This window comes from Salvia miltiorrhiza, chromosome 7 (genome assembly GCF_028751815.1).
Source record: "Salvia miltiorrhiza cultivar Shanhuang (shh) chromosome 7, IMPLAD_Smil_shh, whole genome shotgun sequence".
NCBI lineage: Eukaryota > Viridiplantae > Streptophyta > Magnoliopsida > Lamiales > Lamiaceae > Salvia > Salvia miltiorrhiza.
Genome location: NC_080393.1, coordinates 56,640,359 through 56,652,952, shown reverse-complemented (window position 1 = coordinate 56,652,952; position 12,594 = coordinate 56,640,359). Strand labels below are relative to the sequence as shown.

The 12,594-nt window shown below is 36.2% G+C and overlaps 2 protein-coding genes across 2 annotated transcripts; both read right to left on the bottom strand.

Moving 5' to 3' along the window:
- Positions 1 to 6,658: 6,658 nt before the first annotated feature.
- LOC130994858 (probable disease resistance protein At1g58602) lies at positions 6,659 to 8,893 on the bottom strand. Its single transcript, XM_057919965.1, has 2 exons — positions 7,107 to 8,893; positions 6,659 to 6,961 (listed from the first exon to the last, which is right to left on the bottom strand). The coding sequence occupies exon 1, from the start codon at positions 8,647 to 8,649 to the stop codon at positions 7,138 to 7,140; it is 1,512 nt and encodes a 503-aa protein (XP_057775948.1). The 5' UTR covers positions 8,650 to 8,893; the 3' UTR covers positions 6,659 to 6,961; positions 7,107 to 7,137.
- A 360-nt stretch (positions 8,894 to 9,253) lies between these two features.
- Positions 9,254 to 12,032, bottom strand: LOC130994457 (probable disease resistance protein At1g58390). The gene is made up of 2 exons (XM_057919500.1): positions 10,886 to 12,032; positions 9,254 to 10,729 (listed from the first exon to the last, which is right to left on the bottom strand). Exon 2 carries the CDS (start codon positions 10,481 to 10,483, stop codon positions 9,254 to 9,256), a length of 1,230 nt encoding a protein of 409 aa, XP_057775483.1. The 5' UTR covers positions 10,484 to 10,729; positions 10,886 to 12,032.
- Between the last annotated feature and the right edge of the window lie 562 nt (positions 12,033 to 12,594).

Sequence of the window (12,594 nt, the reverse complement as noted above, 5' to 3'; positions counted from 1 at the left end):
AATTGCTTCTGATAGAAATTTGGGCAATATTTGGTACTTGGATAGTGGAGCCAGCCGACATATGACTGGCAACAAGAGTTTGTTTTCATCTCTTGTTGAAACTAACGGTGGACAGGTTACAATTGGTGATGCAAAATCCTACAAAATTCAAAGTGTTGGAGAAATTGCATTCAAAACCAAATGTGGAAAAATCGAGAAGATGTCTGAGGTATATTATGTACCAGGATTGCAAAGTAATTTGTTGAGTGTTGGACACTTAATGAAAAAAGGTTTTGATATTCACTTTGCTGATGATCTTTGCATCATGAAAAAGAGAAATCGAATCGTAGCAAAAATTGACATGGCTTCGAATAATTTGTTTCCTGTCAAACTTGATGTTCTTAATGCTATCACCTCAGTTCCAGTCCCATCACTTGGAGGAACACCAAGTTCACAAATCCTTGAGTTCGAAGAGAGAGAAGATGGTGACGAACCAAATGAATCACCTCAAAATGGAGACGGTGGCAGAAATGATTCTCCTCAAAATTCACCATCACCCTTGGCAAGAAGAACAAGAAGTTTGAGAGATCTCTATGATGAAACGGAAGAGATGGATGCAACAAATCAAGTATTTTTTGCATTCTTTGCTGGCGAAGATCCAATTTCATATGAAGAAGCTTCAGAAGAAGAAAAATGGATTCAAGCCATGCATGAGGAGATCAATTCAATCGAAAAGAATGGTACGTGGGAGCTAACTGTTTTACCTCCAAATAAATCTCCAATTGGTGTTAAATGGGTGTTCAAAACAAAGACCAATTCAGACGGTTCAGTCAACAAATACAAGGCTCGTTTGGTTGCTAAAGGATACAAACAAAAGGAAGGTGAAGATTTCAATGAGGTATATGCTCCTGTTTCTCGACTCGATACCATTCGCTTGATTATCTCACTTGCCGCTCAAAATTGTTGGAAGTTGTTCCAAATGGATGTAAAATCTGCTTTTTTAAATGGTTATCTGCAAGAAGAAATCTATCTTGAGCAGCCTCCAGGTTTTGTCAAAGAGGGCGAAGAAGATAAAGTGTGCAAGCTCAAGAAGGCGTTATACGGGTTAAGACAATCTCCTCGCGCATGGTATGGTCGAATTAATGAATATTTCATTAAATTTGGTTTTGAAAGATGTCCTCATGAGCACACACTTTACATCAAAAGAAATGACAAGGGAGGTTTTATGGTGGTGAGTCTTTATGTTGATGATCTTATCTTCACCGGAAACGATGTGGAGATGTTGACAGATTTTAAAAGCTCTATGATGAAAGAATTTGAGATGACTGATCTGGGAGAGTTGCATCATTTTCTTGGGATTAATGTCCAGCAATCGACGTCGGGAATTTTCATTTCTCAAGAAAAGTATGCAGCTGAGATCTTAAAGAAATTCAAAATGGAGAATTCTAATCCTGTATCAACTCCTTGCATTACTGGATTAAAGCTCAGCAAAAATGGTGAAGGAAAACTCGTGAATACCACCATGTTTCGAAGCTTGGTAGGAAACTTGATGTATTTAACTGCCACAAGACCTGATATTGTCTTTGCTGTAAGCTTGATTAGTAGGTTCATGGAGAAGCCCTATTCTAATCATTGGGAGGCAGCAAAAAGAATTTTGAGGTATGTCAAAGGAACACTTGATCATGGCATCTTTTATGAAGCACAAGTTCCTATCAAACTTGTTGGGTATTCTGATAGCGATCTTGGTGGAAGCATTGATGATTCTCGAAGTACCTCAGGTTATGTTTTTAATCTTGGAAGTGGAGCTATCTCTTGGAGTTCAAAGAAGCAGCCGATTGTGGCACTTTCTACTACCGAAGCGGAGTACATCGCAGCTTCTTCAGCTGGTTGTCAATCTTTATGGATGAGAGGTATTCTAGAGAGTTTGAATTGCAAGCAGCCTGGTCCGACAACTCTTTTTTGTGATAATAGCTCTGCTATCTCTGTGTCCAAAGACCCTGTTTTGCATGGAAGAACGAAGCACATTCGTCTTCGTTTTCATTTCTTAAGGGAACTTGTTAATGAAGGTGAAATCAACATTAAGTATTGTCCAAGTCAAGAGCAACTTGCAGATATATTCACTAAACCACTTGGAGGACCATCTTTTGCAAGAAATGCTGCTGCTTTGGGAGTCATGAGCAAATTCAATTTACGGGAGGCATTGTTGGCTAAGTTATAAATTGAATTTCTAGAGTCATAAGTTACATGGGTGAATATGAATCATCTACCTAGTATTGAATGTATTTATGAGTTTTCATTTACTCTTAGATGCTTCGTATGCCTAGCTTACTAGTATAAATAAGAGTCTAGTTGCAAGTCCATGTAACTCACTCCAAAAATAATACAATCAATCTGTTTCTCCAAAATATTATCTCTCTCATTTATCCTACAATTTTGGTGAGGAAACTACTAGGAGAGGAATTGGACCTAATTTCATGTGGATAATGGGACCATATTTTTTGGTGAGTTGGTGGAGGTAGAGGTGAAGGTTTGGGGCGGCGGCGAGGTGGTGGAGGTTTCCGATCAACGGCAGGGGCGGCGGGCCCGGTGGGAGAGGGGTTTTTGGTGGGGTTTTGGTTTTTGTGGAGAAGATAAAAGATCAAGATTATTGGGAGAGTTATTGAGAATAGGAGTATCGATCATTGTGATTTGTGAATGTTGAAGAATTAAGTTGTGATATTTGATAGTTGAAGGTCTAGGTATTATGGAGAGTATGAAATTGTTAATAGGTGCTATGCATATTTATTTAATTTGTGGAGTAGGACTGTAATCGAGTCGAGTCGAGCTTAATTTTTTTATTATCGAGTTGAAATCGAATTTTATCCATCAATCGGTGTGAATTGTATTTTGATTTTATTTACAAATAATTTTTATTAATTACACTTGTTTTCTTTCTACCTTATCATCATCATCTTCTTCTTCTTCTTCTTCATTAATTATGCAAACACTTTCTTGAAATTTCTCCGCATTTTATTTTCTACTTTTCCAAGAAGATCTGTATCTGCAAACATCTATTGATCTTTTAATTTTTTTTGAGAGGGATTTACATATGTTCATTGATATTATTTAAATAACATACCATGATTTGCGGGCATAATAGATCCAATTATCCATAAATTTAAATATATATATATATATATATATATATATATATATATATAGGGGTGGGCTACCGTGAGAGCACATCTTAAAATAAGAAATAAGAGCAATTTTTAATGTATGAATTTTATATAGAACACGTATGAATTCGCTGTATAAAGATATGAATTGTGAAAAATAAATTTTTGCTACCTTTGGGATTCGAACTCGGGACCATAAATCCATCCAACACGATTATGAATCAACCGTAGATTTTGATGATCTAAGGGCTGAAAATGATTCTTATTTTATATCTTAAGAAATGCTCTTATTTTAGCCCATCCCTTTGGATGCATCATCTTGGTGGATAGATGCAGGTGCTGGGTTCGAATCCTGAAGGGAGCAAAAAAATTATTTTTTTCGGATGCATTAAATTTAATAGCGGATGCATTAATTTGTATAGCAGATGCAGTAATTTTATTGGTTCTTATGTTCTCACGATAATTGTGGTTCTCACTATAACCGCACCCTATATATATATATATATATATATATATATATATATATATATATATATAGGGGAAGGCTAAAATAAAAATCAAAGTTAGACTATAAAATAGGAACCATTTTCAGCCCTTGGATCATCAAGATCTACGGTTAATTCATCACCTTGTTGGAATAATTCATGGTCCTGAGTTCGAATCTCATAGGTAGCAAAAAATTTAATTTTCATAATTCATACATTTACACATCGGATTCATGGGTGTTCTACATATAATTCATACATTTTAATTAGCTTATAGTTTATAGTCTAAGAGGAGTTTTCTGAATAGCCCTCCCCTATATATATATATATATATATATATATATAGGGGTGGGCTACCGTGAGAGCATATCTTAAAATAAGAAATAAGAGCAATTTTTAATGTATGAATTTTATGTAGAACACGTATGAATTCGCTGTATAAAGGTATGGATTGTGAAAAATAAATTTTTGCTACTTTTGGGATTCGAACTCAGGACCATAAATCCGTCCAACATGATTACGAATCAACCGTAGATCTTGATGATCTAATGGCTGAAAATGATTCTTATTTTATATCTTAAGAAATACTCTTATTTTAGCCCTTCCCTATATATATATATATAATACATATATATAGGGTGCGGTTATAGTGAGAACCACAATTGTCGTGAGAACATAAGAACCAATAAAATTACTGCATCTGCTATACAAATTAATGCATCCGCTATTAAATTTAATGCATCCGAAAAAAATAATTTTTTTGCTCCCTTCAGGATTCGAACCCAGCACCTGCATCCATCCACCAAGATGATGCATCCACCGTAGATCTTGATGATCGAATGGCTTAAAATGGTTCTCCGTTCTTATTTTATTAGTGGTTCTTATTTGAACCTCTCCCTATAGGGTGTGGTTCTAGAGAGAACTACATTATTTGTGAGAACGGGAGAACCATCAAATCTAATGCATTCACTGTAAAAATTAATACATTCGCTGTTAAAATTAATGCACTCAAAAAAAAAAAAAAAATTGCTCCCTTCAGGATTCGAACCCAGGATCTGCATTCATCCAACAAGATGATGTATCCACCGTAAATCTTGATGATCGAATGGCTGAAAATGGTTCTCCGTTCTTTTTTTATTTATGGTTCTTTCCTGAACCTCTCCATATATATATATATATATATATATATATATATATATATATATATATATATTCATAGAACTCACTTAATCTCGCCTGCATGCGGTGTATTATTTTTTTATCTTTAAGTAGCGTAGAAGTCCCACTTACGTGCGTTGTAATATATTTCTTATTTTTGTATGACGTAAAGGTCTCGTCTATATACAGTATAGTGACTTATTTGATGATATATATATTTACCTCATATATATAATTCAAGAAAAAAAATCATACTTTTCCCTTTTCGGAGTTGAAAGGAGGAGAATGGGGTTAATTGAATCATAGACTTCTATTTTAACACAAATTATTTTCACCACTGAGATATCCAGAAGGAGTAATTATTTATAGATTTAGATCTTTTGGCTCGATTTATATTTATTACAAATATAATTTATATTTATTTTTGTTGTTCAAAGTTTGCACGATTTTTAAGAATAACACTATTAATTAAACAATATACCATGATATGCGGAGGTGAGATCCAGTGTCCCACAATTTTATGTGTGTCACTGTATCCCATGCTTATATCTATTATTTTAAAAAATATTTTTATAAAAATAAAATTTATTATAATACTATGAATTATATTGAAATTTTATTTCAAAAAATTAAATTTTTTAAAAAAAATATACCATGACTTTGAATTTATCAACCTATTATTAGCTAATAAAACTGAAATTAAATGATAAAAAATAATTATATACCCTAAATTGATGAAATAAAACCTAGTTTATAATCACAAAATTAAACTAAAGCATATAAAATTGAAATTGAAGAAAATATACATAAGAAATTAAACAAAATTGAAAGTGGGACACAAAGTGTGGTACACTGAATCTCATTCCTGATATGCGGGCATATAATAGATCCAATTATTCATAACATGCTTTGTCGATAAAAATTTAAATAGTTAACTAAAGATGCCACAGGGTTTGATTAATTCACATAAATTAATTATGTTTTTGGAGATTGCTAACATGGCCTACCTACTTTTACCAGTTTTTTTTTTTTTTTTTACTTGTGGGAGTTGGGGAAGGGGTTTGAATTCACATAAATTTTAAAATATGATCTCTGCTTGTTTTACTATTATGTATTACCGGTTATAGTGACATAAAATATTTAACTTTTTTTTGTTTTATTATTGAGCTCGACAAATTAATCATGTGATTTCTTTTTTTTCTGGAGAGAGAAAGAACAAAATTTTAAACTCTGCCATCTCCCTCGAATTAAGGATAGAATATATTTTTAATTACGCTTTTCGTTTGTATATAGAATAAAATACTCTAAACTAGCTAGTAGTGCTCTCGTGAACAACTAGCAATATTTCCTTAATGATAGTGTAGTGCTTTATTTTATCAATGATTTTGACATATTTTATTATTTATGAATGAACACTTTATTCACTTGCTATCCTCTATTTCGATTATTTTTTTGTGTTCCACTATTAATTTTTTAAAATGATTCTTCATTTAAAAAAAAATTACAATAAATTATGATTTTTACAATTAATATAATTAAAATTTATAGTTAAAAATAATATTTAAAAAAAAAATCAATTCTTTGCAATAAAAGTTAATTAGGATTCCCTATATAATATTTATTTTATTTTATAATAAATATTATTAAATTAGTAAAACCAAAATTTGGTAAAAGTTCGTGTAATTAAACGCAATTACGTTTAATTAAACGGAAAAGAGGCCAACCAAAGCAGCTGGTGCATCTTAATTTCCTTCAACAGTATCTTCAACCTAAGCCAAATTTTCTAATTTTGCTTGCTTAGTACAGTATATTCGTATAGTTATATTAAGCAACACAGTTTCAATTTATTGGATTCTAAACAACCAAGCAACAAAAATCACAATTCAAGAACAGAAATAAAGCTTAAATCTCCAGAAGTTACAAGCAAAGGCTCATGGGCCGAATCTTACCAAAATAACTCAATGTGGAACTAAGCAAGTCTAGAATAAATTCTCCAGATTAATAATACAAGGAATGGAATTAATATATATGGCCACCACGCCCATGCCATGTACAAAAGAAATATACACATTTATTTGAAAGAAAGTGATTAAAGCGAGACAAGGTTGCAGAGAAAAGAATGCAAATAATTAAAGAGAAACACTTGGGACATGCAACAACAAGACTGTAGCTCGAAGTATCCTGCAACAAAAACCAAGACGATACAAGTTTAGAATGCGTCGAGCTTTATAGTTAAAACCTTTTCGAGATATCTGATCTTTTCGAGAAAAACTAAAATTGAAGTAACAGAATTGGGAATTGAGAATGAGATTGGTGCAAGCATTACCCGGGTGGAGACTAGATTAGTTATTCATCATTTAGTCTCGGATGATAATTGAAGGGACATGGGTGAGTTTGTGGAAATCCTCTCCTGATGCCGATACCCTCTTCCCCATTTCCGGCATTTTAAAAATCTTCAGTTTCCGAAGAGTAGAAATGCCACTCAAACCATCTGGAAGCATCTTCAGACTGGAACAATCATAGATCTCCAATTCATAGAGAAGGGGCATGGCTCCTGCCTCCACTCTCCACTCTCTCAGGTTCGGTAATTTAGATAGCATAAGCTTTTTGAGGCGAGGAAAACTGTTTGATGGACACGTCAACTCCTCCCCCACAAATGATTTCCTCAATAAATACAAATATGTCAAGCAAGGAAGCTTCCCCACTATCCCCATTGGATCATCCTCAATCTCACATTCTGACAGGAACAAAGTTATAAGTTTTGAACTGATGAAGTCACTCCCGCACTCTGCCAGCGCCTTCCCTAACTTAACTTGAATCCACAAGGAATGAAGATTGGGACATGTGATTACCTTCTTCAGCGTTAACACTCCCTCATTTGTTCCTAACTCGCAACCCTTTTTTATTTCAACCAAACAATACAGTAACTTTTCCATGAGAGCAATGGCGTCGATGTTGGCTGACAAGCTTTCATTGTCGTGTATTCTTGTTCTGAAACTTTGCAGATTCCTCATTATGTTCATACATTTTATATCATGCACTCTACTATCCAAATTCCACAGGGTCTCCAACTCAATCACTCCCTCGTCCAATGTCAATCGATAACTTCCAATTTTTTCCTCATCATAATCGGGAAGAACCAAGTGCTTTAAACGTACCATCTCCTTAAAAACATTTGGAACTTCAATATTCATCGAATCAGTTAAATCAAGGGTATCCATGTATACCAAATTTCTTATGGACGACAGTAGCGTATCAAATTCACATCTTTCTAAGCACAAACGTCTAAGGTGAACAAGACTAGTGATTCCTTTCGATAACTTTCTTCCTTCAAATTTGAATCCCACCATAACTAGATCTCTCAGCAATTTGAATTTTTGAAAATCAACGATACCTTGCGGGGGAAACTCAACAACAACACCCGAATTTATGTGATTGAACATTTGAAGAGACCTTAAATGTTCGCTACTATCTTCTCCCCAAGTGAGTGTAAGCTCGTCAGGTTCCACTTGAACTTCCTTCCAGAAATGTATAGTCAAATGCCGTATTTTCCTATGCGAGGAAGCTTTCCCACTTTGATACTCCAAACTCTGCGCACCAAAATCCTCACTTCTCCCCAATTTCAAACATAGTTCTCTTACTACATCATGAAGTTTGCATGTCTCATATTTTTTTCCAGGTGTGACACCATCGTAAATTTCGACTTGGACGATGGACCTGGAGGCCAACTCACCCAAGTAGAGCTCCGCGATTTCCCTAAAATTTTTGTCATTGTCTCCAATATTCTCATATGAAATCATGTCTTGTGCTCTCCACATCCTATATAGATCCTCAACATCTATATCTTCGTCCTCTTGAAATAAACCCATATAGAGAAAGCAAGGCTTCAAATAATAGGGTAGACTTTCATAGCTTAAATTTAGCACACCATGCCATCAATCTCACTTTCACCTCTATGTATGAATTCTTTGATATCCTCATTTACTAACTCCCACTCCTTCATCGAATTTTTTATTCTCAAGATCCCACCGAGTAAAGAAATTGCCAACGGCAAATACCCACATTTTTGCACCATTTCTTTCCCAATTTTCTTAAAATTATCTTCCAATGCAAACTCTGCTTTATTAAAGAATTGCGAATTGAGAATATTGAGATTCGTGCAAGCATTACCCGGGTGGAGACTAGACTAGTCATTAGTGAAGGATGATAATTGAAGGGACAGGATGACTTTGTCGAAATCCTCTCCTGATGCCGATACCCTCTTTCCCAATTCCGCCATTCCAATAATCCACAGTTTCTGAAGAGTAGAAATGCCACTCAAACCATCTGGAAGCATCTTCAGACTGGAACAATAATAGATCTTCAATTCAGAGAGAAGGGGCATGGCTCCTGCCTCCACTCTCCACTCGCTCAACTTTGGTAATTGAGATAGCACAAGCAACTTGAGGTGAGGAAAACTGTTTGATGGACACGTCATCTCCTCTCCCCCACAGATGATTTCCTCCATAAATACAACTGTATCAAGCAAGGAAGGTTCCCCAGTATCCCCATTGGATCATCCTCAATCTCACATTTTGACAGGAACAAAGTTGTAAGTTTTAAACTGATGAAGTCACTCCCGCACTCTGCCAGCGCCTTCCCTAACTTAACTTGAATCCGCAAGGAATGAAGATTGGGACATGTGATTACCTTCTTCAGCGTTAACACTCCCTTATTTGTTCCTAACTCACAACCCTTTTTGATTTCAACCAAACAATACAGTAACTTTTCCATGAGAGCAATGGTGTCGATGTTGGCTGACAAGCTTTCGTTGTCGTATATTTTTGTTACGAAACTTCGCAGATTCTTCATTCTGTTCATACATTTTATATCATGCACTCTACTATCCAAATTCCACAGGGTCTCCAACTCAATCACTCCCTCGTCCAATGTCAATCGATAACTTCCAATACTTTCCTCATCATAATTGGGAAGAAACAAGTGTTTTAAACGTAGCATCTCCTTAAAAACATTTGGAACTTCAATATTCATCGAATCAACTAAATCAAGGGTATCCATGTATACCAAATTCCTTATGGACAATGGTAGCTTATCAAATTCACAATTTTCTAAATGCAAACGTCTAAGGTGAACCAGATTAGTGATTCCTTTCGGTAACTTTCTTCCTTCAAATTTGAATCCCACCATAACTAGATCTCTCAGCAATTTGAATTTCTGAAAATCAACGATACCTTGTGGGGGAAACTCAAGAACACCCGAATTTATGTGACTGAACATTTGAAGAGACCTTAAATGTTCACTACTATCTTCTCCCCAAGTGAGTGTAAGCTCGTCAGGTTCCACTTGAACTTCCTTCCTGAAATGTATAGCCAAATGCCGTATTTTCCTATGCGAGGAAGCTTTCCCACTTTGATACTCCAAACTCTGCACACCAAAATCCTCACTTCTCCCCAATTTCAAACACAGTTCTCTTACTACATCATGAAGTTTGCAGCTCCTATATTTTCCAGTGACAACATCGCCGTAATTAATTTCAAGTTGGACGATGGACCTGGAGGCCAACTCACCCAAGTAGAGCTCGGCAATTTCCATCAAAGTTTTGTCCCTGTCTCCAATATTATCATATGAAATCATGCCTTGTGCTATCCACATCCTATATAGATACCCAACACCTATAACTTCGTCCTCTTGAAATAGACCCATATAGAGAAAGCAAGGCTTCAAATAATAGGGTAGACTTTCATAGCTTAAATTTAGCACTCCATCAATCTCACTTTCACCTCTATATATGAATTCTTTGATATCCTCATTTACTAACTCCCATGCACTCCTTCATCGAATTTTTCATTCTCAAGACCCCACCGAGTAATGAAATTGCCAACGGCAAATACCCACATTTTTGCACCATTTCTTTCCCAATTTTCTTAAAATTATCTTCCAATGCAAACTCTGCATTAAAAAAAGAAACGACGTTTAATTGTATAGTAACTTTATAACTTAATCAGATCCTCTCATCTGATTTGGAATCGATGATGCAAGAATAGAAACTAACCAACAGGTAAATCTAGAATATTATTTGTAGACTAGAAGTCAAATCCAACTAACCTGGAATGTTTGTGTGGGGAAATGCTTTCTTCTTGAGTAGTTCCAAAGCATCTTCCTCTTATAAAAGCCCAAGTTTGACAGGGCATCCAATCTCCGCGACTTCCCGTTCGCGCGTGGTGATCAAGATTTTGCTCTGCAAATCTTGGACAAGGAAGGGATGCTTGAAGTCATCCCAATCAGAAACTTTCCAAAGATCGTCAAAAACAATCAGACATCGCTTCTCTCTTTGTATCTTGCATAGTCGCTCCTTCAACTCCCACTCGCTCAAACTTGTAACATCCTCCCTTATTTTTGGTCCATCCTTTGTGTTTTGATGTTGTAGCTGCATGAGAACATCCTTCCAAGTGATTGAAAACTCTGACATTGCTGACTAATGCAAACCCATGCGGAAAGATCAAAGCTGGTGGTGGTCTCGTTGTAGAGCTTTTTGGCAATGGTGGTCTTGCCTGATCCCCCCATTCCCAACACTGAAATCACTCGATGCTTTTCGTCTTCCACTAGGAGATGAAGAAGCTGCTTGAGCTCGTCCTTCATCCCCACAAAACAGTCTCCGATCTCAAATTCGGGGAAACTCTTCCTTGCCCTGTTGTTGGCGGATGAGCTTTCCCCTTCATCTGTATTGTTGATGATGCTCTTCTTTATGCCACTTTCTAACATTTCCTTGTTTATCCTTTCAAGTCGGGATTTGATCGGTGAAATCTCCAAGCCTAATTGGTGGATCGACTTGTATTCTTCCAAACTACAACTACATCTGCGGAGGAGCTGTTTGAGGCCTCGTTTTCTCCTTGAAGTCACTTGATAAGCTGTGTGTCTTTCAATGGCAGCTTCGGCTCTGTACACAAGATCTTTGATCTCTGAGATCCAATTGAAAATGGTTTCATTTTCATGTCGTCTTCTGTTGGCATCTTTGAGAAGACACTTCATCTCTTTGAGTTGGATCTCGAGCTCCTTCACTTCATCGCCCACACCATATAAAAACTTTGCCTCTTCCAACAACAAATCGCGCAAGGTATTGTTTATGCTAAACTATACCATCTTCCATAGAGCTACCGCAAAACTATACTAAACGTTATGCGGCTTTTCCGCATAAGAATAGTCTGATGTGGTTAAGTTAAAAGAGTATTAGAATCGGTATTGTTTATGATCACTTTGTATGGACAGATTATGACTAGGGATGGCAATCTACCCGTGGTAGCGGATATCCGCGAAAACCCGAACCCATTAGGGTTTCGGGTAGTTTCGTGGATACCATTTGATATCCACGGATAGTTTCGTGGGTGCAATTCACTATCCATTTAGTTCGTGGGTATGGGTTTGGATACTTACTATCCATACCCGCGAAACCCGTTTACCCGCCAAAAATACCCGCTAATTATCCGTCAATTACCCGTCAAATATCCACAAAAAAATTCATAAAATATGGGCCTTGAATATATATTTTAAGGTTATGGGCTAGCATATTATATTTGAAAATAGGCCCAAATAAAAATTGAAGGAAGGCCCAAGCTCTAATAATCTAAATCTAAACCCTAATTCTCCTATGCCCCTAACACGTTACACTAACACAGCAGCTCAACCAATTCTTCCCTTGTGGCAGTCGAGATTCAAGCCACCAGCCGGCCGCCGCCCTCGTCCAGCCACCAGCCGGCCGCTGCCCTCGTCCAGCAACGCCAGCCACTCGCCCAGCAACGCCGCCCTCCTCGCGAAGT